General features: G+C 40.0%; 1 protein-coding gene across 2 annotated transcripts in view; it reads right to left on the minus strand.

Annotated features, from left to right (window-relative positions):
- Positions 1 to 26875, minus strand: part of BTBD8 (BTB domain containing 8) — a 61826-nt gene that overhangs the window by 12348 nt on the left and 22603 nt on the right. For both annotated transcript variants that reach the window (XM_075182382.1, XM_075182381.1), the window contains exons 8-14: positions 23231 to 23319; positions 22912 to 23014; positions 20025 to 20207; positions 17796 to 17933; positions 8254 to 8383; positions 6911 to 6972; positions 4166 to 4805 (exon numbers count right to left, since the gene is read on the minus strand). In XM_075182382.1, coding sequence (XP_075038483.1) covers positions 4166 to 4805; positions 6911 to 6972; positions 8254 to 8383; positions 17796 to 17933; positions 20025 to 20207; positions 22912 to 23014; positions 23231 to 23319 — 1345 coding nt within the window. The remainder of the gene's footprint in view (positions 1 to 4165; positions 4806 to 6910; positions 6973 to 8253; positions 8384 to 17795; positions 17934 to 20024; positions 20208 to 22911; positions 23015 to 23230; positions 23320 to 26875) is intronic.

Here is a 26875-nt window from a genome sequence, read left to right on the forward strand (position 1 = left end):
AGGGAGAGTGTATGAAAGCGTGTGCGTGCATGCAAGAGAGGGAGTGTGTGTGCGCGCATGCGAGAGAGGTAGAGTGTGTGTGTGTGTGCGCGCATGCGTGAGAGGGAGTGTGTGTGTGTGCACGCGCGCATGCGAAAGAGGGAGAGTGTGTGTGTGTGCGCGCATGAGAGAGAGGGAGAGTGCGTGTGTGCACGCATGCAAGAGAGGGGGAGTGGGGGAGTGTGTGTGTGTGCGCATGTGAGAGAGGGAGAGTGTGTGTGTGCGGGCGAGAGGGAGAGTGTATGAAAGCACGTGTGTGTGTGTGTGTGAGAGTGTACTTGCATTCATATGCTTGTGGGGACATTGATCTGTTTACACACCAACACTGTGGGGACAAAATTTGAGGTTCCCACAAAGCTTCTTCAGGCAAATCAATGCAGGGGACCTTGCCGATATGCTCAGCATAAAAATCTGGTATGTCCCCACGAGTCTCAATTGTCGGAACAAAAGTGTGTGTGTGTCTAATGGGGAGGAGAAAGTGTGTGCGCCTCCCACCGCTATAGGCTAGTATTCTGTCCGAATGTATAGCAGGTCAGGAAACGGAAGTGACTGCATCCTGCCGCGCTTTGTACACCAAACGGGTAAAGATACAGTCGAATCCGTCTGCTGCTGAAGGTAAAGCGGGAACAGTGAAGCATGCCAGAGCCCATTGATAGCTCAGACTATAGCCCAGAAAGCAGTGGAGATGAGTATGCCACTGACACTTTGAAGTAGAGCGGTTCAAACACAAGCGGTGATGCCCCATTGCTCACCAGCGCAGCAGAGTACAGGAAGAGAGGAGTTCTATGTACGACCACTCTCGACCTTCTGCTAGCCGTGTTTTAAGCAGAGAGGGTCAGAGAGATGACGCGGTGTCTGTCCAAACGCTATCCAGAAACAGTGATGGCTCTGGGTGTATAACAAAAAGCAGTACTGCCTGTACTGTGAGAAGCCCCTCATAAAAATTGCCCGGCACATGGAGAATGTTCACTGCATTGAGACTTTGCACACAATGCTGAGGCAATGAGGGCAGGTCATGGTGTTCTGGTCCAGTGCAAACTTCCAGACAAAGATGGATGCTGAAGGCTTCATGCACTGTGTAGCCTGCCAGGACTTGTTTGCAAGGAAATACCTGTGGCGACACAAAGCTAAACCGAAGAGGCAACAAGCTCACACCTGGCAAGAAGAGGGTCCAGTTACTATGCGCCTTTGCTTAGCCTGTTCCACCTGACATCAGTGATGGCTTTTGGAAGCTCTTGAATGACATGATCCAGGATGAAGTCTTACTCACAGTCAAAAATGATCAATGCATCATGCAGATGGGACAGTATCTGTTCAACCGGGTTGGATCAGATCAGATGTTGGCAGGCACGAGTACATCCGTCAGAAGCTTAGAGAAATGGACAGGCTACTTCTACAGGCCAGAAGAGCTACAATTTTAGAGAGGATGAAAGACTTTAACGCCCCATCGACCTTTCTGCACGTAGTAGACTCTGTGAAGCTGGCAGCTGGCTATGACGAGGAGACAAGTACAGTTAAGACGCCCTCTCTGGCACTCAAGATCAGGCACAGCCTGCAAAAGATAGTGAGCATTGTGGAGTGCCGAGCCATGATGGAGAGCTATACTGCTGCGGGTGAAGACGCACGCAACTTGAGGAAGATATGTGAGGCAAGATGGAATGAGTTGATCTCATCGGCTGCTTTGAAAACTCTTAAGGAGTCCAAGTTGAACATGCCTCAGCTCTAACCTTTCACGGAAGATGTGAAAAAGATGCACTTGTACCTCGATGAGAAGCAGCAAGCATACCAACTTGGTCTATCCACCGAGCTTACTACTGGGTACTGCTTGTAAAAGTCACCCTGGCACAGGTGATCTTGTTCAATCAAAGAAGGGAAGGGAAAGTTTCCAAGAGGCTGCTGACTACCTTCTCCTCAAGCGATACTTCAGATCTCCACAAAGATGTGGCCCTATCGCTTTCGAGGTTGAGAGAAAGCTCTGCCGGCAAAAACAAAGAAGAAAAGTCCCCATCTTTCTGACACCAGCCATGCAAGATGCAATGAAACTTCTCACAGAGAAGCGTGAAGAATGTGGAGTGAATAACCAAAATGTCTACATGTTTGCCAGATCAGATGCCTTGTCACACTTCAATAGCTTCGATTGCATACGACTGTTTGCCCAAGAGTGTGGGGCAAAACATCCCCCACACACTGTCTTCCACGAAGCTTCAAAAGCACATTGCCACTCTCTCAAAGGTCCTCAACCGAAACACAGAAGTGGATCATTTGGCGGACTTCCTTGAGCACGACATCAGTTTGCACCGGCAACTTTACTGCCTCCCAGAAGGTAACCTCCAACTCGCCAAAGGCAAGAATTTAGATGAGAAGCACAATTGCAACAATCCTGGTGGCCAGGATTGTTGCAGTCTCTTATCTATCATAAAAAGCTATTTATATTATTTATTAACAATGAGGGACATTTACAAACACTCTTCTACAGATAATGACAATTATAAATTGTAAAGCGCTATGGAATTTGCTGGCGATATATATATATATATATATATATATATATATAGATAGATATATATTGATGATGAATGGTGTATAGAACAGGTGGTTTTCCCAATAGCAGCCTTGTCTGCTTTCATTTTCGGAGCTGAACTATAAAACTGTCAGTTACTGTCTGGTTACTACGGGCTACACCACCTTTCCTACACTAGCCCCATGTTGTGCTTTGTACAACAAGCAGACAATTGCTTTCAGTTTCTAAACTATACTAGAACGTTAGTTAGACTCTGATCGCTATGGGTTACAACATTTGTGTGCAGTGCACCATGTTATTAAAGTGTATCAGTCACCTTCACACTGTAGAGGCATTCATTTAGTTTACCGAATATAACAAAGAATGCAACCTATGGACTCTATAGGAACCAATGACATCAGTGAGGCATGACACTCAAGCCTCTGATGCTACTGGGTCCTAGAGAATTCATAAGCTGAATTCTCATTCATTTTGGCACATACCACAAAATGGCTGTCTCCATCGTGTTAACTTCACAGGTTCTTTATATACATATATTAAATAATAGATTTAACTGTATTATTTGGCCCAATGTGCAATATGATGTAGTACATGCCCTTGTGTATCAAACTCCCATTGTCCCAAAGATTGTAAGCTTGGAGCAGGGCCCTCTTACCTCTCTGTCTGTATGTATTACCCAGTATTGTTTTATTACTGTTTGTTCCCAAATGTAAAGCACTACGGAACCTGCTGGCGCTATATAAATAAATGTTTGAAGATGATGATGATGGATGCTAAAACTGTATTTTTTTATAGATGCAATTCCTGCCCTATAACTAGAAGGTTTGCTATAGCGGCGCATTTCAAGCTATATTAAAATGGAGCAGGGTACAAAAATGTTACTATGATGTAATATACATAAATGTCTGTCTCTTTGTACGCAGGAGCAGACAGCAGCTCTAGAATTTAAATGAATAAAAAAATAATAGATGTAAAACTGATAATACATCCAAACATACTTTTGCTAAGAATAAAATTTCAGCTGAATGATTCAAATGCACAAAGCAAGCAGCACAAGGTTATTAAAAGGCATAAGATGACTAATACACAAAGCATAATAAACTAATTGTCTCTCTCCAAGCTCAGATATCTAGCCCAGACCAAGGCGCAATGAACCATGTCACTGCCATAAAACATAGTTTAAGTATTTTCATTTATATAAAATCACCCATATGTATAGAAACAAGATTAAGTTTTTGTCTGGTCTGCTACAATACTATCTTAGTTTTATTTGTAGTGCTAAACATAGTCTCCATTTCATCCATGACTGCTAACTCGATACAGACAAGTAAAATAATCAATTTTCTGTAACAGCCTTGCCTTTTTGTAGACGTGGTGTAAAGCAGAAATCATGGATTAAACATAAATAAATTGGGAGCTACCATCCAGTTGGAACAACATGACATATTATTTAGGGAACAAACAAGAAAAAAAAAAAAGTATGTATAGAGGCACTCTAGAATGTGTAAAGGATTAACAACAACTTTATTTATCTACTTAGTGCGGCTATGTTCCACAATCACTACTATGTTATTATTTAGGTCATATTAAAACGAATATGCTCACCCATTCCTAGATCCTTTGAAGAATCTAGACTGTTTTTCAGTGTTTTATTAACTTGTGGTGAACTTGTTGTAGAATTCGGTTGTTCGGCAGCTGCCTGGTCATGCCCCTGTTCTCCTGATGACAAGCTAGAGTTGGAAAGTTCACCATTGCAGTTTGCAAACTTCATACTTGGCACTGAACCTCTGACTGGAGAAGATGGATCTTTACCTGCTTTCTTCAGCAGCTTTACTTTAGCTGGTGGATTGGAGGTCCCGTTTGATGCTTTGGGCCTAGTTCCCATCTTTTCAGAAGGAGCAGGATTTGGTGTGCTGGACGTGTCACATTTGGAAGCACAGCTTTCGGTCTTTGTATTGTCATTGTTTTCTGGTTTGGCTTTCACAATGATTTTTGGTTTGGCCGTAGTCATCCTTTCTGTTGGTTTTGGCTCTTTAGATCCCTTGGTTGCTACTTTTTTCACATCCTTCCCTTTTACATCATCTTTCCCCTTTCCAGAAGAATTTCTAGATACGTTGGCTGTGTGCCCTGAAGCACCCAATGAATCAGATTTCATCTTCCTGCGATTAAGTAAATCAGTGTCTGAATGTCTTTTCGTGTCAGTTGGTAGAGTTTGTCCTGATATCACACTTTTAGATCTGTTTTGCTGCAAAAAAAATAAATAAATAATAATCAGGCTTTGCATATTCACCATGGTATTTCACAGAAAACAAATAACTTAAAAAAAAATTACTTCAGGTTAAAGCAGAGTTTAGCAAACTTTTCTACAGACAGGGGTCAAGTGAGGTTGTGCTGTTACAATAATGTGCTGACTTTATATCACAATACCTGGTGAACTTAAGGTCTTCACCATTTGTTGCATGAAATTTGTACAACTGTTGTATTCTACATAAAAGTACACTATTAGGATGACAAATATTGTAAAACATTTTCTCTGACAAAATAACAATAACAACGTCCTTTTTTCTGTTGAAGCTCTCACCTAACCCTGGAAATCCTAAATTTGTTACTCCAATAAAAAAAGTTTAGTATAACATCATATCCAGCTGTGGGCAGACGAGAAAGGAGACAGCTAGTCTGGAAGGTTTTTTATACCATTGCCATTTCTTTCTATACATTACACTGGTAGTTAACTCGAAAATACACCACTTTATATTGGTTTCCAAACCACTACTTGCACAATAGTAACAATGCTACTTGCAGGCTACAACCATGTACTGCCAAATCCATACAGGCCTAGTAATAATAATCCATTACTCTTGATTAAAACATTCTAACAGTGACCTCACTCTTCTCTAGCGCCACATACCCACAAACCACTGTTTTTTTAGCACTACTAAAAATGCATGCTAAACGCTAACATGTTTGACATGCGCTTGTTTTTAGCATTGTTCTAGAGTTTAGGAGCTCACTGCAGGCTCCCTCAATCTGTATACCCAAGGTAAAAAAAAAATAGAACACAATCCGTTCAAAAAAAACAGAACGTAAGAGCCAGCTACCACAGCGCGAGTAACACTATCACAGCGCAAAGTACTGCTAGCAACGCTACCGTGGCACAAAGTAATACTAGCAACGCTGCCGTGGCGCAAAGTAATACTAGCAACGCTGCCGTGGCGCAAAGTAATACTAGCAACGCTGTCGCGGCGCAAAGTAATACTAGCAACGCTGTCGCGGCGCAAAGTAATACTAGCAACGCTGCGCAAAGTAATACTAGCAACGCTGTCGCGGCGCAAAGTAATACTAGCAACGCTGTTGCGGCGCAAAGTGACGCTACCACAGCGCCAAGAAATGCTAGTGACGCTACCACAGCGCCAAGAAATGCTAGGGACGCTACCACAGCGCCAAGAAATGCTAGGGACGCTACCACAGCGCCAAGAAATGCTAGGGACGCTACCACAGCGCCAAGAAATGCTAGGGACGCTACCACAGCGCCAAGAAATGCTAGTGACGCTACCACAGCGCTAAGAAATGCAAGTGACGCTACCACAGCGCTAAGAAATGCAAGTGACGCTACCACAGCGCTAAGAAATGCAAGTGACGCTACCACAGCGCTAAGAAATGCTAGGGACGCTACCACAGCGCTAAGAAATGCTAGGGACGCTACCACAGCGCTAAGAAATGCTAGGGACGCTACCACAGCGCTAAGAAATGCTAGTGACGCTACCACAGCGCTAAGAAATGCTAGTGACTTTAGCACAAGAAAGGCTAGCAGTGGAAGTGGTTATGGTGACACTAGAAACAATACTCGTTTACATATGCTTTACTAACAGTTAACTGCAGCCTATTAATTCACCAGGAACTAAACAGTGTGCTGAGACTGGTTCTTATTAAATTAGTAGGCTGCATACCCATGATTGTTATTGTTTATTTATCACCACCATAGTAAGCAGTGCTGTACAGAGAATATTTGTCATTCAAATCAGTCCCCGATCATCAGGAGCAAGAATATAACCTTCTTCGATTTGAATGTTAAAACCATGCACATATACTGCAGGTAAAGTATTTCCAAAACTCTATGAAATAGAATGGCTGCTTGCATTGAACTTGCACTGTATTTGGATCCGGTTTCACCATAATTAACCTTTGCAATGCTGGCTGTTTAGTATGAAAAATTATATATTTTTTTTTACCTAGATGTGTTCTCATGCATTCTGTGTACTAAGGATGAGGACACCCTTTCATTAAACTCACTCACCATTTCATCCCTCTGTAATTAAATGTAATTAAGCATAATCAAAATATTAGATTTACCTGAGAACTAGTGAATATGGGCTTCTTTGCAAGTCTTCGATCATCCCCTTTGTCAAAGGCAACTAAAAGGCAAAAATATATAACTGTCATAAGCAGTAAATAAAAAAAATATATATATAAATTGACAAGAACACTGTTGCTAAATATATATAGCAGTAACAAGGCTGGTAAACCTATACAGCTATATACACGGTCAAAAAAAATAAAATATATATTTCCTGCTTTCAAACAAATGTCCATTGGAACCCAGCCACCAGCTTCTGGGAAATCAGGCACCTGTTTATTGTTATATAATACCATGCCGCAAGCAATTCACCTCGATGATGAAGGCGTCTGACACAGCAGCAGTCTCTACTGCAGTATAGACACTAGAGTGGTTTCTACTGTACTGGATTAGCTGCTAAGATTTCTTCTGGGAAATACATGAATAAGAACGGAAGTGAAAATATGGGAGTGCAGATTTATGAAGATATGCTCTCTTAATGAGCACTACATGTAAATTATTTAAAATAAAAAACACACACACACACACACACACACACACACGACAGCCTTAAAAGCAATTCTTAAAAAGGTTCCATAAATCATGCACACATTATACACAAAGAACATTTGTTCCATTACATATCATAAACCGGTATCTAAATTATTCTGTTGCTCTGCAGTTATTCTACCGTAAACCTTAAATACAGGATGTTTAGATTATTAGTATTCTATTAAAAAGGCAAAAATTACAAGCCTGTAATTTCAGTAACACCATTCAACAGGGATTTAAAAATCTGCTTTTATATAACATCAGAATTACACTTGACAACAATATTACATTGCCTAGGCATGAGAAGGATTACAAAATCTGCATTTAGCCATATCCATAAGTCTCTGGTATTGACACTTCATCAGCACTGACGGAAAACAGGTTTAATTTTGCTGAGGTTACATATTTCAGAGGCTGTTTCTTTGAATGCAATGCTGATTTTATGTTGGGTGACTGACTACCCATCCTCTGTATCTCTTCCAAATCTAAGTCAAGTGGAAAAGAATAGATTTAACTAAAAATGGATAACAAGACGTGAAGCCGTTTCTAAAGATCACTGAGATAAGGAGGCAGACAATTGCTCAAGCCATAAAACGTGTGAAAATGAGCAGAACATTTATGGCATTTGCATCTTCAGCTTATTGACAATAAGCTAGGAATGACATAATAGAAATACGTTCTGCAAAATGGTACAGAAATAACATCCAGATATAATCAAGAACACAAACACAAGATACTATATTTAAAATGTATGGAATTAACTGCACTCTTTTCTCATACAAGCTAACAGGAGTGCACAGGAACGTACCTGCTTGTATTTTGCTCTGATCACTTGGCCTCATCAATTTCCAGCCCTCGGTGTGCCGTACAGCATAAAAAGACTGGACCAGGAAGCTCCACAGCTTATCACGCAGAGCCTGTATCTTGCACGTAAAAACCTATGTTCAAGTAACAAATCAGCAGCTGTTCAGAAGCACATTCCCATGGCAACCAGTCATTATATTTCTCTCTCCCTCTCTGTCTCTCTCTGAATCTACTTACTCCCTAAGCTATGTCAGTGATGTCATTAGACTGTATGACTGCCTACTGGAGGAGCTCTCCATTCTGCAGCATTACATTATAAACCAGTGTGAATGTGGAGCTGCTTGTGACAGACGGTGGAAACGCCATCTTAAACAAACATACTGTTTTCTTCATTGGTGTCTTTTTGCCAGCTGACTGCAAAGTCAAATACTCCTGGGAGCAATTGTCAGTGTGATTAAGCATTCAGCACTTCTGTTTGCTTCTTATATGATAGTGCAGATTTTATTACAGTACTACGCCTTCTCCTCATATTTGTATTGTAAAGTCACTCATTAAATACAACTTGTCTAGCATTTAGCACAGAAATGTTATGATATCAATTTCAATGTGTGTTAGATTCCATTTAATATTAATGCATCCACCCAGCATTTTATATGTTGTATATTTTCCACCATATTCAGTGCTATGCAGAGGCAACTACAGGTAATGGACAAACAAAAAAAATTAAAACACCTAGGTAAGTGAGGAACACCAAGCATACTGAAAGAAAGGACTTCAATACAGGCGTGGTTTTTGAAGTACTAAGAAAACAGCATCGCAGCATAGTCATGTATAAAAATGCTGGACTGCTCTAGATGCTACTTAATGAGTGATTGTGATGAATGATTGTCTTCACCCCATGCAGAGGGGGGTCCAGAGGGAAGTCCAGAGGGGAGCAATCAGGGCTATTAACCCCCCCTAGCAGGCTCAGGCTGCTAGCTGCCACACACTATGGGGCATATTCAATTGTTGGCGTTACTGGAAAAAGTAACGCGGTGCGCGCACTATTACCGTCATTACGGTAAAGTGCGTGTAAATACAGTTATTACGGTACCTTTCACGCTGGATTTCAGCTCACGGCTCAGAGAGCTGCGAGCTGAAATCCGGCTTAGTATTACCGTAATAACGGGAATACTTGTTACGCCGCGGAAAACGGGAACAATTGAATATGCCCCTATGTACAGTACTGTACAAAAGTTTTAGGGAGGTGTGGAAGAAATGCTGCAAAGTAAGAATGCTTTCAAAAGTAGAAGTGTTAATACTTTATTTTTATCAATTAACAAAATGCAAAGTGAATGAACAGAAGAGAAATTCTAAATCACATCAATATGTTGTGTGAACACCCTTTGTCTTCAAAACAGCATCAGCAAAGTCTCTCCCAGGCAAAGATTTCAAAGCAGATACTTGAGACAGTATTTCAGACATAGATTCAACACCATGACACATACGAGCTGTACTAGCCACACGTGGTGATCCAGCACCTTAAGTGGATTTTAATTGGTGTTTCTATTTTTTTTTTTGTCCACTATCTATATATTCACTAGAGGGAAATGATATAAATGCAGGTTACATGCTTTAAGAGCACAATGGTCACAGCACAGAGTCTTGTTCTAATCGAGTTAGATAAATCCCCTAATCTCTTTACTATAGGAGGCCTGTGAGCTCCAATGCTATTTATATATAAAACGGACATCTATTGTAGCTCTCAGGAATTACTAGCAGGGTAAGCTCTATGCATAAAGAAGTCATTTAAAATGATTACCTAAATATTGTGTTTGATACCAATCATGCAACAACTTGTGTTTTGCTTTCAACCTTTAATACTAGTGATGTAACATCACACCAGAAAACAGCAGTTTTGCCTTTGCAAGGAAATAGAGGATTGTTGGATGTTGTCTCACTCGGTCACATTATTAATGGGCACAACCTACAAGAAACTGGCCATTGCTGCAGCTTGCCATACATTAGCTCCTGTCTGATTTGTCTGCATTGCAGTCTGTTCTGTACAGACACTGATTAGTGGTGCTATTAACATTACCCTGTACAAAATAGCCATGTGTGATTCCTGGGAGATCTACAGTGAGAGGCGAGGGATAGGAAGAGGAAACAGAAAGGCAACTGCCCTGGAACATTTATATTTACAGAAGAGGCCTGACCATGAGAGGTGAACAGTGCTTATTCCATTGCTGCACATAGTGCCTAGTCTCTATATACAGCACATAAGTGGCTACGTGGTAGCCTTAAAGGCTGGCACTGATGGGACTTATTCCAGTGATAACCAACCCATAGTCTCTGTATATAGCAGATATGTGGTGGTGTTGATGGCTGGCAGTATGAGGAGAATACAGCTTTTTCCAGTACTACACTTTATATATACACACACACACACACAACACATCTGAATGTGTGGTAGTTTTGATGGCTGGCACTGACACAAGGATAAGGCGTGTCCTTATGTAGAGCACAACAAAGTATATATGATTGGCTGTCATTGGCCAACACCAGCAAGTTCACCAACAAGTCTTCAGGAAGTGGTGATCAGTCACTACTTTGTAATCTGCAGGTGGACAAAGATATTTAGGGAGGTAATCAATTAGGTTTCCTGTTAGCGGCAACGCACCGGAACGGGTTGCGAAGGCAATCCACTGTATTGCAATAACGTGGATTTTCTTGCGCACCCCATAGGGTTACGAAGGAAAATCTGCATTATTACGGTACCGTATTACCATCAATACTGCGTACTTTTCACAGTAACGCACGTTGCCGCTGACAGGAAAGCTAATTGAATAGCCCCCTTAATGTAATGAACTCAGAGGAGTCTCCAGGGAATCACTAAGCAATTCATAGGGGCATATTCAATTAGGATTCGCGGTCCCGGTAACGCAACATCGTGAATTTCCGTGCGCACCGAAATCTGCAATGTTGCGATACCGTAATGACGCTTTGGTGGGTATTCAATTAGGTTTTCGATCCGCGGTAACGGAAACCTAATTGAATACCCCCCATAGTCTCTACCAAACAGCCAGAGAAGTTTCGCATACAGTTTTCTGGGCTGGCAGTGAATGGAGGACAGTCTGTATACAGCACATATGTGGCTGTGTGGTAGTATTGAAGGCTGACAATATAAGGAGCAATGCGATATTTCCAGTGCTGCACTTAATAGTGCGTAGTCTTTATGTAAGACATATATAGAACCAGCAAATTCCACCAAATTACCACTATATTATTACTATACTACAGGTGGACACAGATGTCAACACATCTTTAACTGCAGCCACTTCATCCTGGTTACTGTGAGGTTGCTGTATAATGACATGGCTCAATTACTTGTGCCATTCCCAAAAAAGGCAGCAAAACTTGTTTACAACAGTGTCTTAAAAAAAGCTAAAACTATCTCTAGTGATATGAGATATATATATATATATATATATATATATATATATATATATATATATATATATATATAGTGACAAAGGGAGGCATTTATCTGACAATATGCAAAGAAAACATACAAGCAGAGTAAGAATGTGTCGCAGTTATGCACCAAGATTCAGGTTAAAACAAGTAAAGACTTATGTGTAGTTCAAAGTTGGTTAACTTACATGATTTGGAAGCTGCTTCCTCTCAGCAAACAGACAGGGTGTGTCTGTTAGTTCAAACAGAGCCAGTGATGGGCGTTTTCTCTTAAAGAGAAGGTGGGTGTGTTACCTGTCCATCAAGCTAAGGCTGGGGAAGGGAGCATCATGTATAAAAGCTTGTTTGTGCCATTTGTTCACCGAGACCAACGCTGAGTAAGCTGGCTTGTTCTGAGAGAGAGCTGGTCTATGTATAGCTAGCGTTTAGGGTCTCCATAATTGCTGTGAAAGTATACAGTCTCAAAATTTTTACCATCCTGACAATAAAGAACCATAAAAAGGTAGAAGTTGTTCGCGTGTGCTTCTGCAGTAGCGGGCTCTTGCCACTAATATATATATATATATAATAAATATTACATACATATATTCACACTTATTTTTGTAAATAGGTATCAACATTCACTTTACCATATCTATTTTTGGATATATCTATAAAATACCTCTGTAATACCCTGGAATGTAAATATAAAAAAATCCTCTAAATTTAACCAACATAGATTGTAATAATAGTTTACGAGGTTCTTCCTCAGCATTACTATTTGGACTGTATGCATCAAATTAAGTTGTTGCTAAAACAGAAAATATCTTAAGTGGCGCCATTGAGTATTTACTTAGGTAACTGATCGCGAATAAATCTACAACAGTGTCAACTATAATAGTTCATGTCAGCTGAGCTGTCAGCTAGATCTAGAGAAGCTTTTCTATCAGCTTACGTCTGCAAACATGAAATCTTAATTTTAAACAAATAAAATAATCAGCAAATGATTTAGAATAGATCGAGATCAAGAACGTAGACATGTAACACTGAACATAGAGTTTACTCCAGTGTAAATGACCTCATCAGTGATAATATTCAGTAATGACAGCACAGTTAGGAAGATCTAACTGGAAACCAGACTGCCTTTATGTCTGCCATAGATTAAAACACACAGAGCTTGTTTTGAAACAGCCGATCTAATTAATGATAATTATGTTCAGTATTAGCAGCAAAGAGAGATAGATCCGGATATAAACAAACAAAGTTTCTTTATGCAGATGGTCTTTATCTTATTAAGAATACCTGAAACACATTTGAGTAAATGGGAATTTATACAATTTTGGATTCATTAATAGATATAGTCACATTGCCATGATATTTCTAAACAAAAATATTATACTTTTTTATAAAGAGGATATTCACCTTCTAAGACTTATTTTAATCTTTTTGTATGCACCATTATTTTACAAATAATTTGCATAAGCCAGAGTAGAAAAATATTCTACAAGTAAATCTTTGTTAGGGTTTATGCCTTCTGTGAAATCCTGCAAGAAGAAGAAATCGCTTCCAGAGACCATAAGCATATGCTCAGTAAGTTTCCAGTTCTCCAACCTTATTCCAGCGGTCTCTGGTTCTCAGTAATTATTGCACTATGTAAAGAGCCACCCTGCTCACATTCAGTATTCTGTTATATAGTACCATTTTTGGAGCCCTGGCTTCCATTAACTATGTCTGTGTATATCTCCAGCACATCTGACCACGGCTTCTGTTTTGGGTATTCTGTCTCCTTGATTCCTGACCTCTGTTTTGTCCCCGATTATCTTGTCTCCTGAAGCCCCCCTCTGCTCCAACCTCCACTGCAGCCACCGTAGCACTGTGTTGCACCTTCAGTCAGCCACCAGCTTCCACTATCCCTGTACCTCAACCTCTCCAGAATGCCAATTTTGCCTGACTACCAGCCACTAGGATACACCCACTACTACCTGTTTATCCTAATATTTGTGTCCAGAGCCATTTGCGTTGTGACAATTCCAATGTTTTTTTGTTTTGTTTTTTAAATTAAGCAAATCCAAACAATCCAAAATAACACTCCAACAACTATCATTTCAATATTAGCCCATTGAGTGCTTTCTTCTTAAAAATGTATTTTCTCTCATTGTATATTTCAGCAAACACCAACATGTGGGAAGCTTTTTCTGCAACTCAATATTCACATATTTTATAAGGGATTTTGAGCCCAGATTGACACACATCACAGTTGCAGAAATAAGGGCTCTTAAATCATTATGTTTATGTGCAGTGAACAATTTAACTTACAAACCAACAAAAGAGAAGAGAAAACTAACAAAAGAGAAAAGATGTGTTGATCATGTACCAACTATGTATAAAAAACAAACAATCATGTTTTAACATATAATTAGTACTACTAACATAAGAGTATAAAGAATAGAAAATAAAATGTAATCTAATATTATATAAAATATATAGACATGCTTAATAATATTGTCTGTGTGTATGTCAGGGAATTTAGACTGTAAGATCCAATGGGGCAGGGACTGATGTGAGTGAGTTCTCTGTACAGCGCTGTGGAATCAGTGGCGCTATATAAATAAATGGTGATGATGATGACTGTATAGTAGATAAAGTATGAATATCTAAAATATAGCCTGGATTGAAGCAAAAGGAACATCAGTCTTAAAACTGCAACTCCTTAGTGTCCATAAGTAGAATAATAAACATGCAAAATACACTTTTTATGTTACGGTTACTATTTATAGGAGACAAAACTTTTTTATTCATTTTGGGGGCAAGCTAGGACAAGGAAACAGAACTCCAAACGGGATTCTTGGAGAATCGGCATTGGGCAGAGTTTGCAGGTGGATTTTTACACCTTATTTGTAATTATATAATTTTAATTATTGGGGTTATGCACCAAATACAGGTTTGGGATTCAGACATAAAAAGTTAAGGGGTTTTTGCTCCCTTCAGAAGCAAGATTATGGTTTGGCCAAGTCATGGGTTTCCTTCCAGATGCTTTGATGACAATATCAACAGTAGGAAGTTGAGAATGGTTACCCAAGACAATAATAGAAATGTCTTGTTTGTAAATTGAAGAACATGTTTATTGTGTGCAAACTCTGCCCAAGGGAGTACACTTGCCCAGTCGTAACTACAGTAATTCAAAGAATAACATACACTGTGTTCACAAATATTTAAAAAGAAATCTAGTTTATTGAGCTAAACTCTCTACACAGAGGAATATGAAAACTATAGACATCATTAATTATTTGTAAAAGGGGCTCCACCTATTCTCTAATTAAACCACAACAAACACTGTTACGACATTATTTGTTCAGAGACAGTTATGGTTCACTGAAGCCACCTAAATGCACAAAAGTATCTAAAGGATATTACTCAGTGGACATATCAGTTTATGATTGTCTATAAAATAAATGATGATGATGATGATGATGATGATGATATTAAATGGACACAAACCGCTCAAGGCCAGAAAAGGAAAAAATATAAAAAGGACTCAGCACAATATAAATATATTCACTTTTCAATGTTAATATTCTCCATTGTGTTTACAGTATACATCTAATACATCTATGAACTGTTTTGTATGCTACCTTATCTCTCCAGCTTTCTTTGTATTTTCCATTCACAACAGGAGTACTTACTTCTCTGTGGGATAGTGGTGTGGAGTTTTTTTCCCCCATTGTTTTATATGCATGCAAACTCATGTGGTTGGCTTCATTCTGTAGATACTATAACTCTGCTTTTAATATTTCTGTAAGAGGTAAGTTTTTTATTACTTGGCCAAAAAGTGTCTCAAGGTTTCCTTTCATGTTCTTTGGGCAATATTTGTTTCACTTTCAGGAGCATGTGGCTATAAATTGATTAGAACAGATATTGTTTATTAGTTTGTATGAACAATGACTTGTAGAACTCACCGTTCACAAGAAATGTAAGACCAGGAATGACACCACTATTGTCTCAAAAGCACTTTTGTATAAGGATGACATTTCAATTGTTGTTTTGTCCCATGTTAAAGTGTCCCATGTCTTCTACACATAGTGGAGACAACTATTTTATGGACTAAACCTATACTTAGGCAGATAAGCACATACGTTTTATTGTCATCTGCAGATTGTGACAACACTGGAACACCAAGTTCTCTAGTTCCTAGTGAATGTATAGGTTGTATTCTCACGTATATTGGTTCAGCCCTCAAAATGGCCTTGGTCAAACAAGACTGCTGGAAGATCCTCTGATGGACGCCAATCAGCCCCCACCCTATCAGACAGCAGGGACCGTTTAAGATGCCTATCTGTCTATTGGTAAAGCCACAAGTGTGAAACATGCAGATAGCTCAGGGCAGCAATAGAGAAACAGAAGCTCTATCAGTCTATAACAACAGAGGCGGCTAACAGCTCTCAAGAACCAACAGGGGAACGTTTGGGCCATTCAATCAAAAGATATTTGTGGTCATATATGAATGTGGTCACTACTGGCCATAATATGTGTGGCACAAGCTGCATGCATAATAATAATATTATATTATTATTAATATTAATAAAATATAATATAATGTTTTAGGGTAATCTAAAAATTGGGGCTGCACTCTAGGGTGGACCTTCCTTAGAACTCCTTCTGGTGGGTACTTCAGTCCAATATTGTCTTCACTGTGTGTAGGCAATAGACATTACCAGAACTCTGGAGGAAATCTCACTGCTTGTCCGACTTCCTCCACTTCAAATTTATCCTCTCCTCCTACAGCTCCCCCCCGTCCCTCACCAAACAATCCTTCTTCAACTCCCTCATTTCTTCTCAGTGCTCCAATCCTGCCGCCTTTTTGCTACATTCAACTCTCGTCCACCCCCCCTCCACTCCACTGAGACCGCCCTGGCCAAAGTTACTAATGACCTTATCTCGGCTAAAATTAAGGGCCAGTTTTCCCTGCTCATCCTCCTGCACCTCTCAGCAGCCTTCGACACCTTTGACAACCTCCTCTGCACTCACATCCCATCACATTCGGGCAATGACCATCGGCCTCTCCTCCACGCTGATCACCTCATCCCACTCCAGAACTCAAGATTTCTCCCGGGATGCCCCTCTCCAGTGGAACGACCTCCCACGCTCCATGCGACTGTACCCTAATTTGTGCCCCTTCAAAGGGGCACTTAAAACTCACCTCTTCCTCAAAGCCTACCAGCCTTCCTCCTAACCTGCTCTCCCAACTCTCTTCCCCTATCCCGCCACTCGCTTCTTTGCAATTGATCCCCTCTATCTCCCCATTGTGCCTCATGTCTGTTTCCCCTGCCTTTAGGATGTGAGCTCTCACAAATAGGGCCCCCTTCCCTCCTGTTTCTCTACCTATTCTTCTGCTCCATCCTCAATGTGTAGGCTATGTTGGGAGCTTTGGAGTCCTGGCATTTTTGTTTATTGTTTTGTATGGTTCTACCCTGTATGTTTCACTGTCTGTACTCTGTATGGCGCTGCGGATACTTTGTGGCGCCCTATAAGTAAAAGATTTAAATAATAATAACAACAAAAACAACAACAAGGCTTATATCCCTCCCTTCCTCTACTTACAGGAAACATGCTGTAAAGCTCTCCAAACTGAACTATATCTACTGTATTATATATATATATTATATACATCGTAGCTACTTGCACGGAGATAAGCGATGTGTTTTGGGGGGATTACATTTGAAAACGGAATAAAAGTTGTTGAAAAGCCCCCCAAACAAATGTCAGGTGGCACCATTCCACTTGAATAAAATGTGTTCTTAAAATATAAATAAAAATAGATGCATATTATGGCAAACAGTGTCTTGTGGGTAATTTAAAACTTGAAAGACATTTCATGGACTGTCAAAGCAAGCCGATTTGTACGATTCAGTGTACCATCGTAAAGACACATAGGGAAAAATCATACTAAAGAATTCTATTTGCTGTTCTGTAATTGCTAGTGATGGCTGAATAAATCACTCACACATAAGAACTATTACTGCATCATGTAGTATTTAAAAGGCATTACCCAAAGGAGAAAGTTTGTGCAGCCCACTCTTATAAAATATAGCAAAATAAGAGCAGAGGGACACTTACCATTTTATTTTCCGATGCCAAATTTAATAACTCATCCAGAGCCATAAACAGAAAGGAGCAGTTTTGAAATGAAACGCTTTTCTCAATTTCATTAAAAACATGTTCTAAAAGATATGGTCGGCTGCTCATCCCCTGGGCCTAAATGGGTGAGAAGAAATGCATCGCTGTTAATTTATTTCTGAGGACAGAAATTTGATATGTTGGAGAAAAATGCTGGTAAGGTGCTGATAATGAAACTAATTGAGCCACTGAAACTGAATAGACCAAAATAAAGTGTGACCTCAATAAAAGCCATGCCTGTTTGAGTGTGGCAGGGTTTTAATCCTGTGAACACAACAAGTAAGAGATAGGAAGGGAGGAATAGGTCAGCAAATACTGTCAAGCAACATAGACAGAACAATTAATGGAGCTGCAAGTACAACTGTAACAAATACATTATATTCAGGCTTCAACTAGTGTGAATAGTTCATGTGTATGGTCAATGAAACCAACTTGTGTTCATCAGATGGCTTGGTGGGTAAGAGTAGAAGTCACACAGAAATCACAGCCACAATAAACCCCTTCGTGACCAGTGTGTCCAAGCCAATTTTATAGTTTGGACAGTTCATCTGTATCACCTGAAATAACTTTTGTTTGCAAAAGTAAATTATATACACTACTACATGTTGTTATTTAGGAATAAACATCTAATATAAATATATCAGATGACCTAAGTCGCACAACCATATGGGAGGCCCATAAGTCCACTATATTAGGTACACTAATTAGCTTAGTTTCCACAAGAATGAATAGCACCAGGCTGCAGTACAGGTTCTATGGGGACAAATCACACACTCTGCTTACTAATCAAATCCAAATATTTCCAGAAACAAAAATATTTCAATACTTCTATTTGAGTTCAGCTGGCCCCACAGGGTGATTACAGCAGGCAATATGGTTTGTGTGGGCTTAATGTGGACCAGTAAGAACACTCAAAAAGTTGACTGATCTCAACAGCACTCTTTTTTATTTATGATGGCAAATCCAGCTAGCCAATGATGTGTGTGTGTGAGTGTGAGTGTACGTACGCGTCTGAGTTAGAAATAAAGAAGCCCTGGGAACAATGGCTGCATGGATTAAGAGGAAAGGGGCCAACTTAGGAAACATTTTTTTCTAGGTAGCAATGCAGCATTAAGAAGATCACAGCAAGCTAAAAAATAAGTTAAATAAAAAATAGTTGATAGCAGATAAATACAATTTGGCCCATCTACATGGCTTATTTTCCTTATATGGTTTACCTCGTGTTTAGGTCAAGCGTGTTTAAATGCTTTAAACTCCTTCAGATACCCATGACCAGTATCAAAGGGGTACGGTATTTCGGAATGGAGGTAGTTTTTGTCTGGATGAAGGGAGGGGATGTAGGCCATCTACCTTTCCCTCTCTGGCTCAGGCATGTTTGCTAAATACTATATTGTATGGGTAACCGACTGAGAATATGAAATAGAGTTCTTTAATGTGAGGAAAGCATTTAGCACATTAATGTTGTTGTAAATCATATACAAACTATTCTCCCTCCCACCTCTCTAGGTCATCAGTGGAGACATGAACTGAATATTATAACAGCATAAATGTGAGATGTGTACTTCTTGTGCTAGCAGCTGGTATGTTAACAGTGGTTGAAGTCCCCCTGTGTTGAAATGTTTCTGTAACTATCCATCTTCTCATAAGCACTGTTGCTATGTAATACCAATGAGTATTCTGGGAAGAAGGTGAGTGGTATTAGGGTTTGGGGATACCAAATCCTTTAAAGAGACAGGATGTGCATATACAAGTTCCTCTTTGTTTAGCAAATGGATGGAAGAACAGAACACACTCCCAGGGGTATTATTTACTAAACGGCGGGTTTGAAAAAGTGGAGATGTTGCCTATAGCAACCAATCAAATTCCAGCTGTCATTTTGTAGAATGTACTAAACAAATGACAGCTAGAATATGATTGGTTGCTATAGGAAACATCTCCACTTTTTCAAACCCTCAGTTTAGTAAATCTAGCCTCCAGTCTTGCTCAAGAATCTCATCCCAAGATTTATATTACTACAGCCCTGCAGCAGAGTTAAGAGAATTAATAACTTCCAGAGAGTAGATAAAGGGGAAAACAATAATGAAAATGTTATTTGTACACTTAATCTTCCACCATGTGAAAAACAGGGCTTGACAAATACAAAGATCAGAAGGGTAAGATGTATTTTACCTGTAACAAGTGGGCAAAGCTTTCACTTCTTATTATCTGTGAGAAATTTGTCACTATAAATCTCACACATTCTTCCTGTAGTTCGAATGCCAAACTCCTTGCCCTGTCTGCCCACTTCACCCCAGGAAGACTGCTGATCAGCCTGTCGCTCTCCATCAAAAGAAAGGCTGCATTCCTGTAGGACTGGAGAACAAAGGTTATTGTGACAGTCAGAGAGGGCTAACTATTATGTAGGAAATCTAAACGAAAATAACCCTACAATGTTTGGTTTATTCATAGTGTATATCCTCTGATATATTGTATTCACAGTGTGGCCACATAGCGTTGTTATAGAAGTGTGACATGAATAATTGCAGGATGTCTCACAAGACAGACTTACCAGACAGCAGAACACAATCATTAGTGTCTCTTACCCATGCTTATTTTCATTAAATATGTTCATCTCACTTATGCTGCTTGTCGATTAACAAATTGTTTACAGATAAAATATGAAACATTCTACAGCAACTTGACATATAACGCATTTATTTTAAATTAAATGTACTTTACTTCAAAATGAACTTTAGCAAAAAATCAATCATTCATCCCACACAATTACGTGTATATGCATGTAACTGGGTGTGAATACTTAAAGCATGATGGTATGGTATTAAGTGCATCATAACGTTGTTAAGATGGCAATCATCTTGAGGATGACAACTGGTGTTTAATGCAGTACAATAAATAAATAAAATATATATATATAAAAAAAGTCAGCGACAAGAATTTACCGCAATTCTACGGACAGGGCTGGCGGCCTGTCAGATTCTCACCCCACACTCTGACCAACCAGAGTGAAGCCACTCTAAATTGACTAGCAGTGGTTACACCCCACGTGGGGACTAACTACAATGAATTATGCTGCTACAATAAGATTCATTGACATATTCATTTAACATTGAATATGTCAGTGCTAATGAAGATTACCAGCATCAGCTTCAAGAGATATGGCTCCTAACAGGTGTATATCCGTCTGTGTCCAGGTCAGACTCATTCGTGAGAGCACACCCCTACTGTACTCTGCCTATGATTATCTGCCCCTTCCTATCTTGCAAGTCGTAGAGAGGCGCAAGTTTCTGGTGCTTACGGGTCTGCATACAGGTGCCTTTTCTGTGAGCATGCTCAGTACACATTAGCGTATTTCACACTAAGCAAAATACATTAAGTTGGTTAGCAGTCGGTAAGTAGTTAAACTCTTATGTAACAAGCTGTTTCACCAGATAACTTGCCCTAATATGCTTTCTTTTGTCTGCAGCTAAAGTATCTGAACTAACAATCTCCCATAAACTCCAGCCAGCAACTGCCGTTCTAATCATAGGTTAACAAGCGTGATAACCATGGACGTGGACTAAGGCTGGGTACACACTACAGGTTGTTCACCCGATTATCGGGCCAATCACACGACAAAAGATCGTTCGGCTGGATATCGCATTAGTATGTACGCTCCAATGATGAATAATCATCGTTCCAAAGCCCATCGTATAGTTTGATTTGAAAACCGGACTAAAAATCTCGTTCAACGATGGAACAATGTGGTTCCAATTCTGCAATGTCTATGCACTGACTACCGGCAGTGTCCATAGATCTCTAAGGGGTGTGCAGAGTAACGATCTACTATAGTGTGTACATAGGAATCAGCATGCTGATCGGGACTTTGTCGTTGGGAAAATTATTAACAATACTGCAATCGGGAGAAATTTTCTATAGTGTGTGCCCAGCCATGCTCTGAATATTTATTCACATATAATGGTAATTTTGGCACCTGCCTTCCAGATTTTATCCAGCATTGGGTCATACAGTCTCTCCCTCCCCCAATGCTGTTTGCTCAAGCCAACGCAGCTGAATCACTGTTGCTGATAGGCAATGAATGAGAGGAAGAGACAGAGAGGGAGAGAGGGAGAAGAACCAGAGAGGAAAGAGAAAGATAGAAACAGATAAAGACTGACCGAGAGAGCAAGAGAATGAAAAGAGAGGGAAAGAGAAGAAAAACGACAGAAAAAAAAATATCAGGGAAGACTAATTGTACAGATGTGGACTCCAAACAATATAATTACAGGACCACTGAAGGCAGTGCTGATGGGTAGCTTAGCAAAATGAGTGTGTACTTATGCAGTTTATTTGTAATTATGAAAAGGCTTTACAATTATTTGACATTACAGAGCATGGTGTAAGACACTAAATATGTGACAAACAAAGAGAAGCCACCTTGTACACACATATACAGAATAATTTTTATTTGTGTGCTATTATAACAGTATCACTGCAGCATATGCTAAAACATGTCAGTCATCATTTAACACTGGCCTTAAAATGACTGATCTACAGAGAATTGACTTTAATCATGGAGACATTGACCTATATAAAAGAAAAAGGACGGAAACAATCACAGAGTTGGCAGCTAATTTACAATTTGGCCGGAATAAATAAATTACAGATAATTTGATTAAACTCAGTGAACAGCGGTTGCTGAATAAGCAAAATGTACATTATCTCTGACATTGCACTATTATACAAGTCATTTTCAGCATGCTGCTGCAATATCTGATGCTTGCAGAATTCCTTATACATTACCCAACAATAGGATTTAGCAGTGTTTATAGGAGACGAGACAAATCTTGTTATGTTTCAACGGTAACTACACGCATCACTGCCTGTGTCCAATTTAATATATTAGAAAACCTCATCTTCTGGGGTGGCCAAAAGCATCCAAGCATGGATGACATGGACTGCCAAAGTGAAACTTTAACACCTCGTCGCCCCCTCCCGTCACCCACTCTAGCACCAGCAAAACAATGCTGCTGAAAACAGTGACAGACAATACAGATAAAATAAGCTCATTTGTACTCACAAGCGACTGAACCAAAAGAGTAAAGCAGTTTTTCTGTAAATCCACAGGCAAATTGGCAAAGCTTCTCTCAGACCAACATTTCACAAAATATTTCTCAATCCACCTAAGTGATTAAACAAGAAATAGTCATAGCACATTCAAATATTTTAATAATAGACACTGAACCCATAAACATGCACAGAGTGGTTACCCTGGTACAAAACAAGAGGATCCCAGCGAAGGAACGACCACTATGTAGACTCGGGCAATGAACAGTGAAGAGGACATGTCTGTTAGATCTATATTACAGTAGTACCATGAGATGTTGAGGTCTACTTACCTCATGCACGAGGTATATAAAGGTTCCTCCCCCACGGAATAAGCGATAGAGAGACATTCTAGAACTGACTGCTGCATTCCAACTGTAGGCTGAAACAAAAGAAATGAAAAAGCATTTTAAAAACAAATAAAAAAATCCTGTGCCCTGTTACAGCAATGTATCCTAGACATTTAGGAACAGAAATCTATATAGTAAACATTATGTGCAAATAGTGTTGTTCCTCTGATATGTTGAGAAAACAAGATTGTTTATGAGATAGTTTCCTTCCTACAGGTTCTGTTCAAGAAACAAGATTATTGTTATAAGGAAACAAAGACTATCTGTACTTCTCAAAGTCAAACACTCCCCCAACATGATGTTTACTAGCAAAGCAAAGAGCAGGGTATCTAGAAAACAAATACAAATTCTGGTTACATACTAAAATTTGAGGTATTTAAAATGGAGAATTATACTTCTAACAAAAACAAAAGAATACTGCATCTTACAGATGGCATATAGCTAGACCATTATGTAGTCTACGTTTACAGCACAAGTTATTACTCTATGTATCAATACCAACAACATGGGTCTTTCTGAAGTGCATAGTGGATCGTGATGACCCTCTTTTGACAGACCTAATGTGTGCTGTCAGTTGAAAAAGAATTGGCAGTGGAGCACAGACGGACAAAGCAATGGGAAGAGCAGATTGTGTTGTGATTTGTGGATTGTGCTTGTAGTGATGTGGAGTAGTTGATCTTAAAATGAGGTTCATGTCCACAACCAGGAATCTCGTCACAGCTAATTACCCTTACTAGTTAGTTGTGCTTAGCACAACGAGTTTTTTCATAGGGGAGACTATCTGTCTTCCATATGACCGATAACAAATCACCACAACTACTTCCACTATTTATGCTAGATTACACAGTACAAACGTGCTGATTTGCAGGATGCTGTTGATATTATGATCATCATTTATTTGTTAGGCGCCACAAGATTTCCGCAGCACCGTACAAACAGTAGACTATACAGGGTGAAACAGTACAGAACAATAAACAAATAATACCAATACTTCAGAAACTCCAGGCAGGATAATGCAATAAAGACAGAGCAAAAGAACAGGTATGGAGACAGGAGGGAAGAGGGCCCTGCTCATGCGAGCTTACATCCTAAGGGAGGATAAACAGAACAGACACAAGGAGAGCCAGTTGAGGCATGGGGGAGAGAAGAGGGGGGCCGAGAGGAGAGAGGGAAGAACGAGCGGAGGAGATGAGGGGGTTAAGTGGATGGTTGGTAGGCTTTGAGCAAGAGGTGAGTTTTGAGTGCGCGTTTGAAGGAGCACAGATTAGAAGAGAGACGGATGGAACGAGGGCGTTTGAAGGAGCACAGATTAGAAGAGAGACGGATGGAACGAGGGCGTTTGAAGGAGCACAGATTAGAAGAGAGACGGATGGAACGAGGGAGGTCATTCCAGTGAAGAGGGGCCGCACGGGGGAAGTCTTGGATTCTGGAGTGGAAAGAGGCGATAAGAGTGGAGGAGAGGTGGCGATCATTGGTTGCGCGCAGGGAGCAAGCAGGAGTGTGAATGGAGAGGAGGTTAGAGATATAAGGGGCTGTAGAATGGGAGAGAGCCTTGTAAGTGATGGTGAGGAGTTTGAAAAGGATTCTGTAGGGGAAGGGGAGCCAGTGTAAGGCAAGGCAGAGAGGGGAGGCAGAGGAGGAGCAGCGTGAGAGGAAGATGAGTCTTGCGGCCGCATTGTGTATAGAGCGGAGGGAGGAGAGATGGGAGTGGGGGAGGCCAGTGAGAAAGGGATGGATACGTGCAATGTTGCGTAGTTGGAAGCGACAATATGTTGATAGCTACTAGTCAACTCCCTGGTACAAAGTACATGAAGCTGCAGATTGTTGTGCAGTCATCCCGGAGCCTAAGATGAAGCCCAATTCTACAGCAGTATACACTTCATGTGGAATAAAGATCACTGGTCTCTGTGCAGGAGAACACACTATAAACACTATTCCCTTCCTTGTGGTCACTGTCCATGCAGCATTTACAAGAAACTCCTGATTAAGGGCTGATGTAGAGTTGGATACAATTTACGTCAAAATGCAGATGTAAAATTGCATCAGAAAAGAAAGCCGCAATTTGCATAGTATGCCGAACCAATAGAAAGCTGAAGACCCTTCGATCAAACTCTACATAACGCACTAGAGGTGCATAATCCAGCGTTAGAATAAATATCATTCACATGCTATTATCAATGCAAGCCTTGTCACTGGACTTGGTGGTGGGTGGCAGCACCATATGATGCCCTGGAACACTACATGCCATTACAATGTACTGCTTGCAATTATATAGACTTTATAAAAAGTATAACCTTTCACATGCATTGCCCACAGAGGTATCCCAATGTTTCATCAATTATGCTATTTAATGAAAGTAAGAACATTTGCCTACTATATTTTACAGACAAGATTATATTAAAAGAAAGATATAGTGTCATATTAGCCCTCCTTTACTGTCCAACATCAACGCTTGTGTCGTTCCTCTAACCCTCTGTGTCAGACACTGCAGCTACTGTCTCTGTTAAGGAATTCATTTTTTTTAGCTAATGGCAAAAATCCAGATAGTGTCATCACTATTCAGGTACTCCATCTGCACATTCTATTGTTAGTGCTGCCTGGGGAGCTGGATAGAGGAGCTATTTAGTCACATACATACTAATTAACTATATATGGAATTAAAAATCAAACTAACCCAAGTTCTTCTGCAACCCTCTGTCCTCAGAACTCATCCTTTATGGAAACATGGCCCTAGAAAAAGACCATTTAATAGTACAGTTGGGGCATTATTATTACTATTGCCGAAAATCAGCAATTTTATAAATCCGATCAAAATAATGCCCTTAGTCATTTATCATGGGAATAAAGACAACTTTTTTCTGAAGTTACCACTATTCTCTGTAGTGTAATTATTTTTAAAACTATTTATTGAAGCACCATGAAGAAAAAATACAATAAACACAATATGAAAGGGTGTCATTTTTTAAACTAGCATTATAGTATAAGAAGGGAGAGGGAAGACAGGGCAGATCCAGGAGGGGGGAGGGGTGTCAATTGGGGCGATCGAAGGCACAGTGCCCCAATCCCTCCTCCTCCCTGACCAACAAGCATGATGTCATCACGTCACAACGCTGTCAGTGAGAAGCAGCTGACAGAAAAGACACCAGAAGAATAGAAGACCATAGGAAGGTAAGTAGAATAGAATGGTGTAAGGGGGCAGCAGTGTGATGAAGGGGGGCAGGCATATTTCTTGCCCTTATTCTTGTGATTTCATAGCTATTTAATGTTTTATCTAAAATAAAGTAAAACAACAAACCTGACCCCACCTTGTATCCTAAAATACATTCATTTGTGAGACACATAGGAGTATATTTTCTAAACTGCGGGTTTCAGAAAGTGGAGATGTTTCCTATAGCAACCAATCAGATTCTAGTTCTCATTTATTTAGTACATTCTACAAAACGACCGCTAGAATCTGATTGATTGCCATAGGCAACAGCTCCACTTTTTCAAACCAGCAGTTTAGTAAATATACCCCAGTGTTGTAGGCATACAGAAGTTGGGACTAGAGTGGAGGAGGAGTTGGGACTAATCGATACCCCCCCTTCC

Source organism: Mixophyes fleayi, chromosome 8, assembly GCF_038048845.1.
Source record: "Mixophyes fleayi isolate aMixFle1 chromosome 8, aMixFle1.hap1, whole genome shotgun sequence".
In the NCBI taxonomy this organism is placed as follows: domain Eukaryota; kingdom Metazoa; phylum Chordata; class Amphibia; order Anura; family Limnodynastidae; genus Mixophyes; species Mixophyes fleayi.